General features: G+C 42.6%; 1 protein-coding gene across 1 annotated transcript in view; it reads left to right on the forward strand.

Annotated features, from left to right (window-relative positions):
• The window catches only part of LOC308303956 (roundabout homolog 1-like), a 160,681-nt gene that overhangs the window by 98,315 nt on the left and 39,702 nt on the right, over window positions 1-22,664 (forward strand). Inside the window, exon 4 of the mRNA XM_080748501.1 lies at window positions 16,327-16,484. Within this exon, the coding sequence (XP_080604627.1) occupies window positions 16,327-16,484 (158 nt within the window). The remainder of the gene's footprint in view (window positions 1-16,326; window positions 16,485-22,664) is intronic.

The following is a 22,664-nucleotide window of genomic DNA, read 5'->3' on the forward strand; positions in this document are numbered from 1 at the left end:
TATGAATTGAATAATCAAGACATAATATTCGAACAGATTTTAATCAAGTAATCAACTTAGTCTGATTAACCACTTAGTGCCTTCCCCATACGGAAACTTGCCAATCTATATCACAATGTGCCACCAAGTGACCTTTACCTTAGAGTAGCTCACTCCAAGACCATCCTGTCATTCCACTGATGTCGCTGTCTGGCTCAATTCACCCTTTGTCAAGTCCCGCCCATTGTCCTGCCCCTCTCCACACCCATTGGTTGCTGTGTCTTGGTGGGACATTCAGTGGGACATTCCATCCACTGCCATGTTAATTCAGTTGCTTCATATTGTTATTCTGTGTGCTCAATTCTAATTTCAAACTTTGTTTCAGTCAATTGGAGCTGCTCAGTGGCAGTATAGTGACTCAGCATGTTTTAAAAAAAAAATATTTCTCCAGAAATTATGTTTTAGCTAATTCAACATAAAAAAGGCGGGACAAGGCAGATAGAGCCTGCTGGTTGGTCAGTCAGGGACCAACCAGGAGGCTAACAAAGGGTGAATTCCATCTGCACCCTGACGGCCAAATCGGGAACTCATTTACAGTTTACAGTTTACAGTTTAGGCATTTAGCAGACGCTTTTAATCCAAAGCGACTTACAATAAGCAGATACAACATTGCAATAATAAACAAGATAATAGGTCAGTACATTAACAGCAATATAACAATGTAAATGGATATCTATCTAGAGAAAAACACAATATAATCAAGTTCTAAAGAAACCTAACAAACAAATGCTTCATGTATGGTCATTTTGTATGCTAAGACTCCAATATTTAACAACTGTGAACACGTTCTAGGGTTTCAGTTCCTCATTGGATCTGGCTATTATATTACTGTGAGAACTGGTGCCAATGGCAGATTCTTTTCCCACACTAAAGCTGCCAGGCCAAGCGAGGACCACTGCCTTTCATGGCTTGTTTTGGACAGCTCCAGTGACAGCTGCTTAGGCCTTGACACATAGGTTAATACACTGAAGAGGATCTCACAGTACGGAGGCAGAAGGTCCATTTAGCCTACTCGCTGTGACTGACAACTTACCTGATGGTCTGAATTGCTGAACTGCTGTTCAACTCTGGGCTGCTGTCAGGGCACTAATTCTCTCGGTGTACCTCCATCTTTCTCTCTCTCTTTCTCTCTCACACACAGGCACATGCACACATAGATATCTAAGTGGGCTTGAGCCCCTGCCCTTTTATCCATCTGTAAAAAGTGCCCTCTCCAGACCATGAATTCAGTTTTCAGCTATGGTGAAATAAATGCAAATGCTCCTCTTTCCATGTCACACCTGAAGGCAGCATTCAAGAGAATTAATTTCCTTGTCCAAAATCTCCTCGACTTGAATGCAGTATCAAAGAATTGCCCTCTTTTGTGTAGAAATCCATGTTACGCCACATCTCCAGGATTGACTTGATTATGCTTAGTTCAGTGTGGTATCAAGCACCGAAAATAGCAGACCTCCAAACCCACAACGCGTCGCGCTGCGATGCGTTGCGAGCTTGGAGGTCTGCTATTTTCGATATTTCCACCAAAAGGCCCTTTTAGAAATGTCAGCCCCGGCCTCTCTAACATTCTCTGCGGGCTAATAAGTGTCAATTTGGTGGTCCTTGACATGAAAATGTTTGAGAAGCACTGCTGTAAAGATCTAAGTTCAAATCACAGGCAGCCCAGGCAGGATTGCAGTTTCTGTAGACAGACAGAGAGGCTGGCTTTGTGTGGACAGGAGTCAGGGAGTGTGGTCATGCGGGTTGGTTTATCACATCTCCGTGAAGCATGTCGGAGCTCGCTACACTTGCTGCCCAGTCACTGATAACTGTCATATGATCATAACACTGATACTGGGGAAAGGAAGGGAATTTAACCCACACAGCAATAGTGAAGAGGGTATTCGTTGTGGCGGTTTGAATTCCAATTTGATGCTCTACTGTTGTGAAGTCCTTACTGTTGGTGTCAGTGGAGAAATATGAGTTGAACTACAGGCTCCTTAGTAGAAGCTATCGCCTATTGGAGCTACGCCATGGTCTGAATAACAAGCATGTTGGTTCAAGGGCAACACTCTCCTTGGCGTTCTTAATAGCAGAATTCACCTTTCCTCCCTTTCTCGCTCTCTCTGTCTCACACACAGAGGAAATGACTGTAAGTTATGTGTGGGAATGTTTTCTCTAAAAACACAATGAACCTAGAGCCTAGAATGAAATGGAAAGTGTATGCGGTTGTATTTAGCATGTGCACTTACTGTATGCTTGTGCACACATTTCCAATGGGACTCTCGTTCTTTCCGTTATAACTGATTGGAAAATCTCTACATGCCATAAGGTTGTCCACAGAGCTGGATCTTTAATAATCACAACTTAATCTCTGCACATCTCTGATTTCCCTTTGCTACCTTATTATTACGTTTCCACATCCTTTCAGTGCAATTCCGAGGCATTGAGCATCAAAGTCTTAACTTGGTGTGTAATTTGGAGATAGAACCTACAAATAAATACATGAATAAATAAATGCCCCTCAATGGAGGATGTTACAAAAGAGAAGGATCCCTTTTACACCAGGCACGTATGACAAAGCCATACATACCTGGTGTAAAACAAAAGTTAATCTCTTAGGCATAGGCCAGACGAATCTGGATATGGCCAGATTTTCAGATATCCATATAGAAAAATATCTAGGTCCACACGACAAAGATATCTAGGTCCCCAGACCTCCACTAGGGGGACAAGCACACACACAGTAAAGTCTTCAGAGATATCCGTGTTCCATGCCTACATGGATCCAGTGAATCGGATATATTTCAATATATTCAGATTCTTCACTCATTTATCCAGTTTCAAAAGTATCCAGTTTCATGGCCGAAATATCCAGCTTTCTGTGGCTGCAAGCCCCAATCGCAAAGAAATGTCTAGCTTCAGAAATATCCAGATTCGTGTAGCCGGCTAGTTACTCCAACTGTTCTTGTGGTGCCACTTTGGGGACACTGTTTGACATGCCCATATTGACACATGGCTTTGACAGATCTGTTACTGGCATAGGAAGCCAATGTCAGGTGATTATTACAGAAATTACGTTATGGTTTAACTTGTCATAGTCCACAACCGGGACATGACCAAATCTTATGCAATGACCAAACAACTCTTACAGTAACTTGTTTGTAAGCTGTTATTCCACATGGTCTCCATAAAATTCATTATACACACATGTGGTGTTAGCATCCGTCCAATGGATAAGAACTAGCACTGAACCACTGGCAGAGACTGGCCAGGCAGGCAATAAATGGTGAAATGAGCCCATATGACTTGGCTTATGTAGTGGTGGCCTAGAAGAACTGCTACAATTGCACTATTTTATGACAATTCGTCACTCTGGTAGTGCTGACTGCTGACCCCCCAAATATAAATATAAATGTATTAGGGTTGCAACAGTCGATTATTCTATCAATTACTTTTTTTTATGAATTGAATAATCAAGACATAATATTCGAACAGATTTTAATCAAGTAATCAACTTAGTCTGATTAACCACTTAGTGCCTTCCCCATACGGAAACTTGCCAATCTATATCACAATGTGCCACCAAGTGACCTTTACCTTAGAGTAGCTCACTCCAAGACCATCCTGTCATTCCACTGATGTCGCTGTCTGGCTCAATTCACCCTTTGTCAAGTCCCGCCCATTGTCCTGCCCCTCTCCACACCCATTGGTTGCTGTGTCTTGGTGGGACATTCAGTGGGACATTCCATCCACTGCCATGTTAATTCAGTTGCTTCATATTGTTATTCTGTGTGCTCAATTCTAATTTCAAACTTTGTTTCAGTCAATTGGAGCTGCTCAGTGGCAGTATAGTGACTCAGCATGTTTTAAAAAAAAAATATTTCTCCAGAAATTATGTTTTAGCTAATTCAACATAAAAAAGGCGGGACAAGGCAGATAGAGCCTGCTGGTTGGTCAGTCAGGGACCAACCAGGAGGCTAACAAAGGGTGAATTCCATCTGCACCCTGACGGCCAAATCGGGAACTCATTTACAGTTTACAGTTTACAGTTTAGGCATTTAGCAGACGCTTTTAATCCAAAGCGACTTACAATAAGCAGATACAACATTGCAATAATAAACAAGATAATAGGTCAGTACATTAACAGCAATATAACAATGTAAATGGATATCTATCTAGAGAAAAACACAATATAATCAAGTTCTAAAGAAACCTAACAAACAAATGCTTCATGTATGGTCATTTTGTATGCTAAGACTCCAATATTTAACAACTGTGAACACGTTCTAGGGTTTCAGTTCCTCATTGGATCTGGCTATTATATTACTGTGAGAACTGGTGCCAATGGCAGATTCTTTTCCCACACTAAAGCTGCCAGGCCAAGCGAGGACCACTGCCTTTCATGGCTTGTTTTGGACAGCTCCAGTGACAGCTGCTTAGGCCTTGACACATAGGTTAATACACTGAAGAGGATCTCACAGTACGGAGGCAGAAGGTCCATTTAGCCTACTCGCTGTGACTGACAACTTACCTGATGGTCTGAATTGCTGAACTGCTGTTCAACTCTGGGCTGCTGTCAGGGCACTAATTCTCTCGGTGTACCTCCATCTTTCTCTCTCTCTTTCTCTCTCACACACAGGCACATGCACACATAGATATCTAAGTGGGCTTGAGCCCCTGCCCTTTTATCCATCTGTAAAAAGTGCCCTCTCCAGACCATGAATTCAGTTTTCAGCTATGGTGAAATAAATGCAAATGCTCCTCTTTCCATGTCACACCTGAAGGCAGCATTCAAGAGAATTAATTTCCTTGTCCAAAATCTCCTCGACTTGAATGCAGTATCAAAGAATTGCCCTCTTTTGTGTAGAAATCCATGTTACGCCACATCTCCAGGATTGACTTGATTATGCTTAGTTCAGTGTGGATCAAGCACCGAAAATAGCAGACCTCCAAACCCACAACGCGTCGCGCTGCGATGCGTTGCGAGCTTGGAGGTCTGCTATTTTCGATATTTCCACCAAAAGGCCCTTTTAGAAATGTCAGCCCCGGCCTCTCTAACATTCTCTGCACGTCCCTGTTCCTACCTCTCTTTCCTTACTTTCAATCTTCATTTCACACTCTGTCTCTCTCTCTCTCTCTGTCTCTCTCTCTCTCTGTCTCTCTCTCTCTCTGTCTCTCTCTCTCTCTGTCTCTCTCTCTCTCTGTCTCTCTCTCTCTCTCTGTCTCTCTCTGTCTCTCTCTCTCTCTTTTCCCTGGTGCAGAAGAGATGTGTTGGACGGATTAAAGTGAAGGTTACACAACCCTTTTAGCTGGCTTTAATGTGCACCCCTCCTCGCCAATGATCCACTCTGCAGTGCACGTACATCAACAGGATTACAGTGTCAGAAGGGCCAGGCGTCCAATAACTGATGAACCAACGCAAGGGTACATCCTGATTCACGCACGCACGCAGGGGCATCACACTGGGGGGGGAAAGTGGGACTGAGTTACTAGGGCCCAAGGTGGAGGGGCCTTGAATTATTTTATATACTTTAGCTATTGAAAAATAGCAGATATACAAGCTCACAGCACGGCACCGAGTGCCGCGCTGTGAGCTTGTAGATCTGCTATTTTTCAATAGTTAACATGGGGGGCCCGCAGTGAAGCCTTGTATCCAGGGCCCAGAATTTGGTGTGACACCCCTGCACGCATACATGCACACTCACACACTCACACGGCAGACTCAAAAAGGTGTGGATTAAATTTGCTAATGGTACACGATAGAGTTGAGTGTTAGCCTAATTTAACCACTTACCGCTGAGTCACTTAAGCACTAAACCACAAAAAAATACTAAATTATTTTGTAAAGACGCAATCTAAAAGCTCATAGCTTGTAGAGCTACTATAAATAATTGAATACATGTTATTTATATACCGCATGTAAATATAATTATCGTTGGTGGAAACCTTGTATGTCCAAAATTGTTTGTTGTATTGATCATTTTAAAAATGATTTAAATGAGTGAAAATAGCTGAAGATCTGCTATTTTCACTGCTTTTGTGCGACAGTCTGGTATGATGAAGCAGGGCTTTACTTGACGAAAAAACATACAAATTTGAAACTTGGAGAAGTTTTCTGCCCAACAGTGACGATATATATATTTAATACCAAAATATATACTGTAAATAGTAGTTGAAGGGAACCAGATAGTGTGCTCTGGTTCAAAGTAAACGAAACGTGTGATAAATCAGACCCCAGTACAGCCCCATGAAGTTGAGGTAATTGGCGCTCCAAACTTTAGTTGGATTTAAAAGCTTATACTGTATGTATGAAAGAGTAAAGTTTGCCCTGGTACATTGTTATTGAGTAATGATGATCTGTTTGCAGGAAATTTAATCTGTTTCAGTCGGGGAGGAGATACAGTAGAAGTATAGCGTGTGGTGCATTTCGTTGTGGATGCGTGTGTGGATTCTTAAAATCTCTGTGGGTGTATTTATGAGTGTGACCTTATACTGTACATGTATCCTCATCTGTACATATGTGTGCTTCCCTTTTTTATTGGATTTGCTTCACTGCAGTTCCTATATTGGAGCAGGAGTTCCAGTGTGTGCGTGCACGCACGTGTTTGCGTGCATGCCTGTCTGCCTGCTTGTTGACCTATACTATACCACAAAGTGTACAAATTGGTACTTACTGCACTGTATGTGTGTACGTGTGTGTGTGTGTGTGTGTGTGTGTGTGTGTGTGTGTGTGTGTGTGTGTCTGTGTGTCTGTCTGTCTGTCTGTCTGTCTGTCTGTCTGTCTGTCTGTCTGTCTGTCTGTCTGTCTGTCTGTCTTTCTGACAGGGTGTCAATGTTGGTGCTGTATATGTCCAAAACCGTTCATTTTGTATTTATCATTTAAAAAATGAACGAAACTAGTGAAAACAGCCGATCTACAAGCACACAACGGCTCGCACCGCTACTTACTTTGTGAAAAAAATATATACAAATTTGAAACTTGGAGATACAAGGTTTCTGCCCGACAGTGACGATATATTGATACACATGATTGTGTGAGGGAGATGGAGGAAACGGGAGAGAGGTGCATGGAGGAAGGTATAGAGGGAATTGGAGGGGGGGGGGCGGAGGGATATGGAAGGAGTTGGAAAGAGGTGGAGGCAGATGGAGGAGGAGGAGGAGGAGGGTGGAGGAGGTGGAGGGAGATGGCCAGAAGCAGAGTGGTGGTGGGGGAGTGGAGGGAGGGAGGGATGGAGGGAGGGAGGGAGGGAGGGAGGGAGAGGTCAGACCACAGATTGAGAGAAAAAGCAAGGACTTCAATTCTACTGGGACTGGAGGGATTATCTGTGTATTTTTGGGGGGGTGAGTTTAGTATCTGTTATATTGTGTTATCAGCTCACGGCTCGGGGGTATTTTCATCAGTGCAGGGTCAGGGTTGAGCTGAAACTAACTGTACTGTACAGTACAGTACAGTACAGTGCAATACAATAAAACACATATTGCACTGTAGCATCACTGATGTTTACTTGCTATTAAAAGTTTGGGCGTTTCACCAAGTCACTCCATGATGGAACACACAGTAGTATTAGCCATCGTGCCAGAATCTGCTTCTTTTACGTTCCCGTTATTGTATATTGAAGTCCATCGGTTTCTTTTCCCAGTCCGATGATTTCAGAGACATACAGACTATGACCCTTAAAGGTTCATTTTTACCCTTTCAGAATTAGATTAACACTCAGAGTCAGAACACAGATTTAGCTGAAAGTGATGAATATATAAATCAAGGACTTTGACCCTGTTACACTGCCCATGAGGTAATTGGCGCTCCAAAGTAACTTAAAGTGGGTTTAAAGGCTTTATGTATGTACAGTATGAAAGAGAAAATGTTGCCCTGGTACATTTGTATGCAGTAATGATCTGTTGGTAGAAGATGGGATTTGCATGGGTTCAGTCAGGGAGGAGATAGAAGTAGCGTGCTGTGCATTTATTGTGGAAGCGTGTGTGAATTTTTAAAATCTCTGGGTGTATTTATGAGCGTGACCTTAAACATCTATCCTCATCTGTATTCTCGCCTCCTTCACTTTATTTTTTTATTAGATTCACACATGAAAGAGGTAACGAATCTAAAGATAGGATCAATTGTAATTTAGTTATGAGATGTGTGGCACAGTGGCTCAGTGGTTAATATTGTTGCCCCACAGCAAGGAGGTCCAAACTGGACTGCAGGGCCTTTCTGTACGGAATTTGAATGTTTCTCAGCGTATTCCAGCGTATGTTGGTTTCCTCCAGGTCAGGGATGTGCAGAGAATGTTAGAAAGGCAGGGGCTGAAACTTCTAAAAGGGCCTTTTGGTGGAAATATCCAAATATCGAAATATCGAAGCTCACAACGCGTCGCGCTGCAATGCGTTGTGAGCTTGGAGGTCGGCTATTTTCGGTGCTTGATTCCACACTGAACTAAGCATTATCAAGTCAATACTGGAGATGTGGCGTAACGGCATGGCTTTCTACACAGAGAGGGCGATTCTTTCAACATAAGATGCTGCATTCAGGTTCATGAGTCAGTTTGGACAAGACAATTCTCTTGAATGCTGACCTCAGATATGGCATGGAAAGAGGGCAGTTGCATTTCTTTCACCATTGTAAAAACTGCATTCATGGTCTGGAGAGGGCACTTTTTACAGACAGGTAAAAGGGCAGGTGTTCAAGCCCCCGTTGATGTATGTGTGTGTGCACGTGCCTGCTCCAGTTGTTGTGGTTTCTTCCCACACCAAAGAGGACATGATGCATGTGGGACATACTCCTGCCAGTGCCCTTGACTAAGGTATCGACCGTAGAGCTGGAGCTGGTCCCCGGGCACTGCTCAGTGGCTGTGCAGGGACCACAAAAAAGAAACATCTGCTCCACGAGAGGAGATTAAGGCCGTGATGAATAGAATATACTATGGATAACCAGGGTGTAGTGGCCCACATTACCTGCGTTTTTCTCCCCTTATCTAAGAGAACTCAAGCTGTCGTGATAACTTTGTAGCTAATTATCCTTATGTTCACAAACTGCTGAGAGTAAAACATGGGGTTCTTCTCTTAATTAGTCACACTTCCAATAAATCTATCAACGCCTCATACACCCTGAGGGTTTGCATTGTCATATAGCTACTATAACACTTTCTGTCAAGAATTGTATTGTTATTCTATAGAATCTATAGAAATGCTCAATTATGACGCCACTTTACAGAATTGAGACCAATTGAGATCTATATTGAAAATGTGCAAGCAATTAAATGTAAAGAAAAAAAAAAAACACAATTTATTGGTTTAAATGAGGTTGTTTGGCTTGCCAGATAAGTTGAAAGCAACACACACAGCAAATTGCTTTTTCTCTTCTGTGGAGCAGGGAATAAAAAAACTCTGAAATTCAAACTTCAAAGAACAACTGAATTCCCTCACACACTGGTTACCTTATCTATTAAAAACACATCAACATTTCAGTCGCAAAGACCTTCCTTGAGAAGTTAAGTTGCTGACATCAAAAATACTTTAATATCAGCCCAACTACAGACGTAATATTGAAACCATTAGATGGCTAAGCGCCATCAGAAATGTTTGAAGGGACCCTTTAAAAGACAAACTATTGATCTGGCTAGAAACTCCGCAAACATGACATGAGGAAGTAATGTGCATACCTGAGTGTCCTTTTTCTTTAGAGCGCCTCCATATCAGTTCATCAGTAGACTTCCTTCATGTTACTAGAGGTTCTGCCTTTGCTACATTTTGGGAGATTGCTTTATCCACACGGTACTCCACAGCTAAATGTGGAGTGTTAATTTAACTAAAGATCTTACCCGTAAGAGCCTGCAAGAAACAGATTTAGCTGTGTATTTGTTTACTGGTGCTTGCATTAAATTAAAGCACTATGAAGGCAAAACAGGGACAAGGCTGCATGCTGAGCTTTGGTCATAGTTACAGAAATCATTGCCGAGATACAGTGTGATAAGGCCGCTCAGCGTGCCCCAATCACCCAGTATGTGTAGCTAGAATGCTCTTGTTAGGCCTGGTTGTGTATGTGTGTGTGTAGTAGGGCATTAACGAAAAAGTCGACAAGTCGACTGAGTCGACTTCATTACTAGGGATGGGTATCGTCTGCGATACTTTTAATGGTATCGATTGCATGACGTCGATACTATCGGGTATCGGTTCACGTAAAAACAAACGATACCTCGTTTCGATACTCTGGAAGGCACCCCTGGCCAGTCGCATCTGTAACAGTTGGGCTACTGAGAGTTTAATGACTGCTTTAGTAGGCTACACTCGTTACTGTGGAAAATAGCCGACAATTAGCCTATAATGTTTATTATTATGATGATTATCCATCCAACGTCTATACTCTCCGCTCCGCCACACTGTGTGATCATCATCATCACCTCTGCTCTACTGCAGCAGCGGTAGAGCAGTTAAACTTAAATAAAAAGTATCTAAATGGTATCGAAAAGGGTATCGTATCGATTCCCAGGTATCGAAAAAGGTATCGTATCGATTCAAAGGTGAACGATACCCATCCTATTCATTACTCAAGTCGACTCCCACCAGAGAAAATCGAAAGTCGAAGTTGAAAAAAAAAAATCCTTTGTATTTTTTCTATCATTATTTTTGCTCCATGCGTGCGTCTGTACAGCATTCAAACAGTAGGATTGCTTATTGGCAAGGACGGAATGATCCAATATTATAATGCTACATTACATTTGGTATAACATGGTTCTATTGTGAAAATAGCAGATCTACATGCTCATGTAGATCGGCTATTTTCACAATTTCTGCCTCTATATATTTGACAATTTGAACAATGTTTAATTTGTCATTTTAGAGGTATTAAAAAGTCCTTAAATTGGCACTTTAGAAATGTGAAGATACCCTCTATACACTTAAACTTTATGTTGGTTTGCTTACAGTTAAGTGAGAAAACAATAATCATCTGGGGACCCCCCAAAATAATTGGGGGGTTGTGTGTGATGTGATGATGTCATCAAACAATAAAGTCGACTTCAACTCAACTTTTTACTGAATCGAGTTGCAGAAATCACAAGTCGTTAATGCCCTAGTGTGTAGAGCAGATTTTCGGTCCTCTGCAGCGGAGGGGGCTTCACAAGATCTGACTAAGACTCCATATAGGCCAGCAGTCAGACACGATCAAATCCCAGGGCATCAAGGCCAAGGACTGCTACTTTGAAGTGGGCTGTGAGCGTCTCTGCTGGAGGGATCAGATGGATGGAGCGAAAGAAGAGGGCAAGACATGCAAAGCTTCAGTCCTGTTGCCTTGGCTGGGGTGGCGTCATTATGGGAGCCTTCACGGACAAAGGGCGAGCCGTTTGAAGACTGGCATGTCTAAATAACGTGAGGAGGTTTTTGAAAGCGAGCAGCAAAGCCGCGCAGTCAGGTTGAGATCTGAGGATCACTGGGAGATCAAAGGTAAACCCCAGCTACAAGTGTGTTGTTTATGCATCGGTGTGATTTAAAGAGTCGTTCTGTTTCTGAGATTCGATCTTATTTTATGTGTGGCATATGTCGTCACAAAAGAGTGCGTTTCAATTATTCTCAAATTCTTAGGTCATTTCCATCTAAAGACATTTTTGTCAAGCGATCCTTAATCAAAAGAGTTGTGTGATGAAGTATAAATTGCCATTAACCATAATTCTACTACAAGTCATGAATTTAAAACTCTTAATCATCTCCTAATGAGATCAGGAAATCAGTTGAACCAAAGCTCTCCATTGTTTTGGACATTTGGACCCCATATGGGAGTTTCTGTGTTCCAGTTATACAGTACATTGAATATATTACTTTTTGAATAATCAGATCAGATAACATTGATCAGTGAGTCAAGTTTCACACACACACACACACACACACACACACACACACACACACACACACACACACACACACACACACACACACACACACACTGCACACACACACACACACACACACACACACACACACACACACACACACACACACACACACACACACACACACACACACACACACACACACACACACACACACACGTACACAGAGGGGGAGAGAGAGTTCCCGTGCTTCCACTTTCTTCCTGTCTAAAGAAACCTCAGCCGTGTTTCTGTGTCCCATAAGGAATGCCTTTTATCATGTGACACGGCAAAAAACGAGGGGGAAGGGGGCTTGGGGCAGCTGTTTCCCATCAGGACTCAGTCAACTGCAGTACAGTAACACCAGCCCTAACCCCGTGCGGAGCGGCACGGCTCAGACCGGAGCGAGACGGGGGCCAAAACGTTTCCAATTAGAGGGTCATCCCAATTTGTTCTCATATCCATGGTGCTCATCAGGCATCTTGCCCCCCCCCCCCCCCCCTTCGCCTTTTGTTATACACAAATCCATAGCCAAGGGTGAGAGGGCTGCAGCCATCTGGGAACGATTACGCCTGTTCCTCATTGTTTCCTGTCTGTTTTCTCCTGGCTCTGCTCTGCCCGAGCTCTGCTCTAGTGTACTGTACTGCACCACTGCTCCACAGGGACGTGCAGAGAATGTTAGAGAGGCAGGGGCTGGAATTTCGAAAAGGGCCTTTTAGTGAAAATATTGAAAATAGCCGACCTCTGCGACGTGTTGTGAGCTTGGAGGTAGGCTATTTTTAATACTTGATACCACACTGAACAAACCATTATCACACACTAGGGCTGCCAATATTCCTCAGAAATGAAATTCGAATATTGGTCTTAGAAATTGGCCTGAATATCGAATATATTCGAATATTAATATTAATATTAATATTTTTTTATTAAAAAAATATAATAATTACAGGGACAATAGTAATATTAGCCCTGGGTTTCTTAAATCCTGTGTTTAGTCACACAAGGTAAAATGCACTTGATAAAGTTTAAACAAAAGTTAAGAACCAACCAGTCTGCTTGATAACAGCAGCCAATTTACAGTGCAGAGACATAATTGCCTTCCTTTGATGCATTAAGTGGCCATCAACTACTAAATGGCATCAGCTGAGCTGGACACACACACACACACACACACACACACCTTCCCTCTGCAGTGCTCTGAAAGTGACTGTCTCATTTCTCTCCAAAAGTCCTTAATTGGCCTTGAATATGATTGAAAATGAAGGATTACTGTGATTATGGTAAGCTTACATTTCATATCCCACTCACCATTCCCGAAACTTTCACTAGCCCACCTAAAAATAAGAAATAAAACACTGAACAAACCATTATCAAGTCAATACTGGAGATGTGGCGTGGTTTCTACACAGTGGGCAATTCTTTCAACATAAGATGCTGCATTCAAGTTCAGGAGAGTTTGGACAAGGCAATTCTCTTGAATACTGCCTTCAGGTATGGCATGGAAAAGGAGGCATTTGCATTTCTTTCACCATAGTAAAAATGGTCTGGAGAGAGGGCACTTTTTACAGGCGGGTAAAAGGGCAGGGGCTCAAGCCCCCTCTGATGTCTATGTGTGCACGTGCCTGCTGCTCCATGTTGGCTCGGCTCCCCTTGGCCTGTTGGAGCCTCTAAAGCTCTCTGCGTTATTTAAGACTGGTGGTTAACGCTTTAGCGGCGGTGGTTGCCCGTGCACGGGCATTCAAATTAGCACACCGCCTTCATGTCGGACGCGCAGCAGTCTGCTCGCTGATATGGAACGACAAGGAGGAGATTCCAGGAGATTAGCTTTGCATACGTTTCGTACTGTGTACCCCACTCGTCCCATTCATTCACCATCTCACGTCTCATTCTGCCTCGGAGCCCATTAGTCGTCCTCTCTATTCCCCATTTGTGCATCTTTCCCTGATCGTATAGCTTGCTCGTACAAGACTTTGACTCTCGTTTCCAATTTTAATGTGCACTGGGCCATGCTAGTGTGCGAAACCCTAAGATTATCCCAAGTACATTTATTGCCTCAGTGAAAAAGTTCTTTTTTTTTTCTCTCTCTCTCTCTCTTTTTTTTCAACGCTTGTGGGGTCTCCAATCCTCCACCACTAATTGCAGCCCTGTTCCTCCTTATGATGCTTGGATCTTGGGGCTAGCAGTGGAGACAGGATGGGGCTGCCTGTGACCACCAGAAAGCAGCCAGTCCTATTGGCCCATCAGTGCCAGTGTGTTGTCTTTGTCTCCAGTTCAGCAGTGGTGTAAAGTAACGTAAAGTAAATTTACTCAAGTACTGTACTTAAGTACAATTTTGAGGCACAGTATTTGTACTTTCACTACAATTAAAGTTACTATAGTTACTTTGTAGATTTTGATTATTATTTCAAAACATACATAACCACTTGAGTTCTGTATACGTTTCGGGCATTTGAAAATAGACGATCTCACAAATAGCCGATCTCACAACACGTTGCATCGCAATGCGTGTAGATCTGCTATTTTCAAATATTTTTATACATTTGAAAACTTGTGAGCAGCATAATGAGTATTTTCTACTTTGGTACTTTAAGTACATTCTGATACCAATACTTTTGTACTTTTATTTATTATTAAGTACATTTTGAATTCCGGACTTTTACTTGTACAGTAAGGCTGCAGCCACACCAAAGTACCTATGAGAAGGGGGCGTTTTCATGTCAGTGGAGGATATATATGCGCCGCACCGACCTTGCGTTTATGCTGGAGCTCCGGTTTTTCCCCTCTGTCCAATCGGGTGAGTTGAAGGCGGAATGGGGAGGGTTCTGGATGTGACTGACAGGCGCGGCACTGGCTTTGGGACAGAATGCACTCGCTGCGTTTTTTGTCTGCCGCGCACAAAAAGAGTTTATCCACTGGCGACCATATTTTGGTGTGTGTGTGCACCCTAACAGAGTATTTCTATATAGAAGTATTGATACTTTTTACTTAAGTAAGAAATGTGAGTACCTTTCCCACCACTGGTCTCTAGTTCAGCCCCTGGCCCTCCCAGCCCTCTCTCTCTCTCTCTCTCTACACACAGGCTGTGGTAGTCTCTCTCCCTCCACACAGGCCCAGCACTGTCCATGTGGAGAGTTGAGAAATTGCTGTGGTAGTTTCCCCCGTTTCCTCCCTGGATCTCACCTCTCTCTGGGCTGCTCTGCAGCAGCATGGCTTCCCGTCTTCATTACTGTCAGCCATTAAGACAGCCAGGAGTTCTGCCTTCTCAGCAGCTCCAGTCAATAATATCCCAGGTCTCCTACTGTAAGTTAGTGTGTAACAGAGTTGCCCGGAGAGCGGGCGGGCAGCGTGCTGGCAGTGATGTCGAAGTGCTCGTTAGAAAAGCAGTAAAGTAAAGTTTATCAATGCAAATGCATTAAGATTAAATTGGAACGGATGGAATGGACTTTAGTTATTCAGGAGAGAGGGGGCTGTTCTAAAATAGATAACTATTTCCTCCCGCGAGGGAAATTCAGTATTTTCAGCCCAAACAAGGAGCGCATGAGCAATTAGGGGTTAAGAGTCTTGCTCAGGGACACACAACGACATTACTACCCTGGCCTGGAATCAAACCTGGGACAACCAGGGCCTCTGTTTTCCCAGGCGGGCTCCCAGTCCATTCAGCTATGCCGCCCCATACTTAAACACTTTAGGATGTCTCTAATTTGATTAATTACCATAATTTCGGTCTGTGATGCATATTAAACTGGGGTCCAAATCCAATGCCTGGTCTACAATGGTTCGTGTCCCGATCCTTACGGCCTTTGGTGTGTGTCACTCCCAATCTCTCTCTCCCCGTTTCCTGTCTACCTATTGGCATAAAAAACCCAAAAATAGATCTTTAAAGAGGCAGTGCCATAGTTTTGTACTTTTTCTGTTTTTCATGTGTCTATGAGGTTGACAGTACTTCATTAGACCCCCTCGTGTGGTTGTTATGCGCAATTATGTATTCCCTTTGTATTTGGGGCTTCTTCTTTGAGGCTGACACCTTGTGGGTGAAAAGTGCTGATCCAAAAACAGTGATTAAATGACATGATATAATCATCCCCTCCCCTTTTACCATTTACCCAACACTGTGGGTGTGGCTAACTTCAGCTGGGCTACCACCCACCATGACAACCAGGCATACTTATTGAACTGGTGGGTGTGGCCACCTAAAAACAAATTTTAACTCTTTCTGTACATTTATAAAAAAAAAAAATCTTCCTCCTAGTATAATCATAATACATGATAATCATGTTTAGGGGGGGAATAAATCATGGCACTGCATCTTTAAAAAAATAAGAGCGTTTGAGACTCACTTTAGACATTGTTTTACAATGCCAACAGGTCTTTAGTTGGAGCATCCTAATCTTTAGGCTTTAATTCTCATCTATGCATCTCATTCTCTCTCTCTGTCTCTGTTCCACAGTTCTACGTGACGACTTCAGGCAGAACCCAGTGGATGTTATGGTTGCAGTGGGTGAGCCTGCAGTGCTGGAATGCCAGCCACCTCGAGGGCACCCTGAGCCCACCATCTCCTGGAGGAAAGATGGCACCAACATAGATGGCAGAGATGAACGTATCACGGTAAGATAGTGTACAGTATTTTCACTCATCACGTTGTTGGCGTCGGGCAGAAACCTCTGTCATACCTCCATCTTTCAACTTTTTTCATAAATGCCGTCGTACAACAGTGTCGCGCAAAATCTAAAAAAAATTGCCGATCTACAAGCTCACAACACAGATAGATAGATAGATACCTTTATTATCCCAAGGCGGAAATTCAGTTGTCCAGTTGTAGCACAGCAGTATACAGTTATTTACAAAGTTACAGAGAAGTAAGAAAAAAGATAGATAAGAGGAAAAAAACAAGAGCAGTACAGTACCAATAAAGAGAAGGTGCATCAATAGAGGGGGCGAATAATATACAAGTATATATACATAAAGTGTCTTACAAAAAGAGACCGTAGCAGTCAATGCTAGTTAGTGCAACAAGTATCTCACTGTCATTGTTAAACAAAGCAAAATACTCAGAAACTACCAACATAACCTAAAAGTGCAATGTCAAAAATCAGTGCGAAAAACAAAACAAAAAAACAGCTCAGAGAAGAAGAAACTAGGAAGCGTGTCACCGCAAGACGCACATGAGCACTCTCCCTGGAAGGTCCTTAGGGGTCAAAGTCAATACAGCAATAGTTCTGTCAGTACATAATGTAACATAATGCTGTGTTCTGAGCTTATAGATCTGCTGTAGTGAAATTGTGGTTTAGGGTGAATGTGTGTGTTTTATAAATATTAACAGCTTCATTTGTGCCTAAATAAATAACTACTTTGGATCCTTTGGAACGCATGTTCTTTTTTCCATTCACTGAAAGGTACGGTCATACACGGTTTCTGTCTGACAGTAACAAGTTCAGGACATGTTGTTTTCAACTTTCCGCTACTATACCATGGCCAACTATTGCTGGCAAGGATCCTCACAGCATTGTTGTCCAACTTATATGAAGCCAACAATTATAAAAAAAAATGGAACGAAATGATGAAATACCCTCACAAAAATATCCTCATAAATAAGAAAACACTCATTAGAATCAATCAAAACAGATTATTTATTTATTTTCCAACCAAAGACTTAAAAAAAAAAAGCCAAACACAAATTGAGTATGGCGACAATGGCGAGAGGAGGAAAATAAATCAATGATTTGGAAAGTGTTTGCATATGTGATATAGATGGATACAAAACAAAGAGGGAGAAAATCTCCAATAACAGTCACAAAACACATCTACACGTGATTGTTTGGGGCGGCTGTGTGTGTGTGTGTGTGTGTGTGTGTGTGTGTGTGTGTGTGTGTGTGTGTGTGTGTGTGTGTGTGTGTGTGTGTGTGTGTGTGTGTGTGTGTGTGTGTGTGTGTGTGTGTGTCTATGTGTGTGTGCGCGCTGTGCGCGTGCGTGGTGCACTCGCTGCATGCATGCGGATTGATTTGTTTGTTTGCATGCCTGCGCATGTTCCCGGGGACTTACGGGAACACATTCAAAGCCCCTCCCTCTGTAGGATGACAGGTAGGACGTCTCTGGGGGACTGTGATGGACAGAGCAGCTCTGTGTGAGTGAAGGACAGGACAGGATCAGAGCCAGAGAGTGAGTCCTCTGAGGCTCCTTTATGCTTTGTACTCGTGTTTATTCTGCTCCCCAGCCAGGCCCTTTGTTCTGCCAAATCTTCTTCATGTATGGAAATGTGTCTTCTTTATACCGTTGGACTCCATGGAAGTCGGTCCCTACCAACACCAAAGCTGTTACGCTACAAGTGATGCAGTTGCAGTGCTATCAGGCAGCCCCTCTGTTTTTTGTTTTTTTTACCCCCTGGGACTCTTTCTCAATGCTGCATGGAAAAAACATTTTATTAGGAAGCAGATTTAGAAAGGTTTGCGCATACAGCCACAATAACATTTTGCAGCACACAAAGCAATGCTCTCTGCATGAACCCCATCATCTCTATTCTGGGCATGTCATCCATAGGCTAACATTCGGCACAAATAGGCGAACAGCTCAGGAGGTAGAGTGGGTTGGCCAAAGATCCATGGGTTGGCGGTTCAAATCCCAGCTTCTCCTGTCTACATGTCGACGTGTCCTTGGGCAAGACACTGAACCTCAAGTTGCTCCCGGTGAGCTGGTTGGTGCCTTGCATGGTTTCCACTGCCACCGGTGTATGAATGTGTGTGTGAATGGGTGAATGTAATGCACATTGTAAAGCGCTTTGGATAAAAGCGCTATATAAATGCACCATTTACCATTTACCATTTAACAGTTATTCAAAAGAGCAGCTCTACAAGCTCACAACATGCCACGCTGTGAGCTTGTAGATCAGCTATTCAGTGTAGAGGGAGAAAAGGAGGGGGGGGTAGGTACAGCATAGCCACCTGGTGGACTCTGGTCAATTAGTACTGGTTTAAATCATTGTCCTTGGGGGTTCCAGGTGGTCCCCAGCTAAATGATGGAGAGTTGGTATTAAACCTGATTGACCCTTATAGATCTTTAACTCTTGAGAGTGTATAATGAAACTAAATGGACCCTTATGGGTCCATATCTCTCCTATGGTACCAACATCAATACAGCATGGAAATGTGGACAAAATCTTATCCAAAGACAACAAAATATTCTAAGTCTTAGAGCAAACATCTCATCAAATGGTGGTCCGCGGCTCAAATGCCGAATAAATAATGGACCTTGATATGAAAAGGGATGAAAACCACTGGTTTAAATGGTTAAGCATGTTGACACAAATGCTTAGTGGAGGGCTGGAGGCAATGCTACAGAAAGAGAAAAGCCATAGACAATAGACATGGAAGGAAGACAAGACACCAACATTTTGGTTTGAGGTGATTTGGACTGGACTGGCTCTCAGATTCAGCCCCTTAGCACTGTCATTATACAACACAATCATGCATAGAAATATGCAAGCCACAGGGCCAATAATTGATGATCATTCTAGTGAAGAAAACCGTAAGCATAGTTTATGTAGACATTTCTCTGGATGTCACAATGGTTAACACAGAGAATAACGTTTCCACCTCGTTGCTGTGCCATACCTCACTGGTAACTGTATATAATATACGTTCAATTATTGAATACCATATGACAGGGTTCCCCAAAAGGCGGCCCGCGGGCCATTTGCGGCCCGCGGGGAGGTTCTGTCTGGCCCCACCAACACCAGTAAAAAAAAAAAGAAAAAAAAATGTTTGGGGGACTAGTGAAAGTTACAGGTATGGTCAGTGCGATATGAAACGTAAGCTTACCATAATCACAATAATCCTTAATCATTTCAATCAAGGGCTTTTAGAGAGAAATGAGACAGACTCCAGTCACTTTTAGAGCACTGCAGAGGGAAGGTGTGTGTGTGTCTGTTAGCCTAGTAAACTGACTCCTCCTACCTTCTTGAATTCGAATCAGAATGCAGGAGGAGCCTGTTTTTTTTTAACCTTTATTTAACCAGATAAAAACACATTGAGACATGATCTCTTTTTCGAGTGTGACCTGGCCAAGAGGCAGAAATAAAAAATTACACAATCCTTGCTTACATACAAAACATCACAACAAAAATAGAACATCCATGATACACAAACAGATACCTAAGAACTCCAAAAATACAAAATGTACACTAAATAATAAACTAGTTTGCAATTCACAGGTAGCAGAACACGCACAGTGTGCCCAAAGTACCCAAAGGAAGAGATCAACAGAGCAAATTAATTACAGGTCTGAACAAGTGCAAACGTTTGTAGATCTGTCTAGATTGATTCCCTTAAAACTTCTCAAAGGAATTAACACAGCCAATTTTTTGAGTCTGGACTGAAGGTCATTCCATGACCAGGGGCCAAAAAAGGAGAGGCTTTTTTTGCCTCCCTCAGATGAAAATGCAGGTACTACACAGCGTAACCAGGCATTTGATCTGAGATTAAGCCCATTCTTGACCAGTACAAATTTGAAGGAAATGTGAAAAGGAAGCTCCCCAAGTAACGCTTTGTATACAAAATTCAACCAATGTTGTAACCTGCGAGATGTCAATGAAGACCAATCAACTGCAGCATACAACATGCAGTGATGAGTCCTGAAAGGCGAATTTGTTATGAATCTCAGAGCTGCTGTTTAGGGGCTATGTGTCTGTGTCCAGCTGATGCTAGTAAGTAGTTGACCGCCGCATGTTAACGCATCAAAGGAAGGCAATTATGTCTCTGCACTGTCAACTGGCTGCTGTTATACAGATGCCTAGGCCTACTTTTCAAGCAGACTGGTTAATTGGTTTTTAAAACTTATTTTGTTTTAACTTTAAGGAGCGCATTTCTCCTTGTGTGACACTCAAAACAGGATTTAAGAGTCCCAGGGCTAAATTATTAGTACCACAACCAATAATAATTATAACTAGAAAAGATGCAATTGGGAATTGCAAGTGTGGTTGCTGACGTGACTATATTCTGCAGTAAGCTAACTGTCATGTGAAGCTCGACTAGTTGATTCCCTATTGATTATTGATTCCCACTCCCATTGATTCCCTACTGATTCCAACTCCCATTTATTCCATATTGATTCCCTATCCCAATGATTTCCTATTGATTCCCATTCCCATTGATTCCATCAATTTCCAATGGCAGCGGAAAAGTTACCCTAGTAATCAATAAAGTTACGTCATTCTTGAGGAGTTACCCTGCCATTTCCAATGGCAGCGGGGAAAAAGTCTATAAACGGTTACAGAAGTCTATAAACGGTTACCCTAGAAGTCTATAAAGTTTCCCTAGAACTATAATGTGTTGCCCTGTCAGGCAACCACACTAACTAGAAAGATGCAATTGGAAATTGCAAGTGTGGTTGCCAATGTAACTATATTCTGCAGAAAGCTAACTGTCTAGTTACTGAATGATCTTCCATTATGATGGTGATGTCATATTGATGATGTCACTCTTACCCAAATATGGAGGGACGGCAGCATGAACACATCAGTATTGTCAGGCATGCAAAGCAACCGTTTGTGTTGTGAGTGAGACCAGAGCTCTGCTCAGCATAATATAAGATTTGAAAATATGAATATTCCACTTCATTCCACAAAGACCATAGGGTTGAGTTTCCTTGCTCAGTGTTGTGAGAGGAGCTAGAAAACATAGGGAGTCAGAAAGAGGATAAAAATTGTCCATTACCCAACAGAACCTAAAACTCTGCCCCTATAACAGTCCATGTATAGATGCAGATTGGATGAACCGCCACTCCAGGAAGGAGCGTGGTCTCAATATTCCTGTTCTGATTGTACATATGTCAGATCTCAATCGAGCCATGATGACCTCTACTGCCAAATGCCCATAAATGGACAGATCCCCTCAGAATCCTTCCAGCAAATCAACAGAATTGTAAACAGCCAGGAACAAGGAGACACAGACAAACCAAAATCTTACAGTCATCAGATGTTTACTAAGACTTCAACTCAACCAGGAGAAGTGAAGACGCATCAGCTGACTTATACAGGGAAGAAAACGCACATCTGTACACAGTGTGACAAGAGCTTTAGTCAGTTATGTAACTTGAAGAGCCACCAGCGTACCCACACTGGAGAAAAACCTTTTCACTGTAAAGAGTGTGACAAGAGTTTCAGTCAGTTATGTAACCTGAAGAGGCACCAGCGTACCCACACTGGAGAAAAACCTTTTCACTGTAAAGAGTGTGACAAGAGTTTCAGTCAGTTAGGTGACCTGAAGAGACATCTGCCAATCCACACTGGAGAAAAACCTTTTCACTGTAAAGAGTGTGACAAGAGTTTCACTCTGTTAGGCCAACTGAAGAGACATCTGTCAATCCACACTGGAGAAAAACATTTAATTTGTAAACAGTGTTACAAGACTTTTAGTCAGTTTGATGAACTGAAGAGTCACCAGCGTATCCACACAGGAGAAAAACCTTTCTATTGTAAACAGTGTGACCAGAGTTTCAGTCAGTTAAGTACCTTGAAGGGCCACCAGCGTACCCACACTGGAGAAAAACCTTTTCACTGTAAAGAGTGTGACAAGAGTTTCAGTCAGTTAGGTGACCTGAAGAGACACCTGCCAATCCACACTGATGAAAAACCTTTCACCTGTAAACAGTGTGACAAGGCTTTTAGTCGGTTAGATTTACTGAAACACCAGCGTATCCACACAGGAGAGAGAAAAAAAAAAACATTTCACTGTAAGAAGTGTGACAAGAGTTTCAGTCTGTTAGGTGACCTGAAGAGACACCTGCCAATCCACA

The sequence above is a fragment of the Nannobrachium achirus genome (assembly GCF_963921795.1).
Source record: "Nannobrachium achirus genome assembly, chromosome: 19".
NCBI classification, from domain to species: domain Eukaryota; kingdom Metazoa; phylum Chordata; class Actinopteri; order Myctophiformes; family Myctophidae; genus Nannobrachium; species Nannobrachium achirus.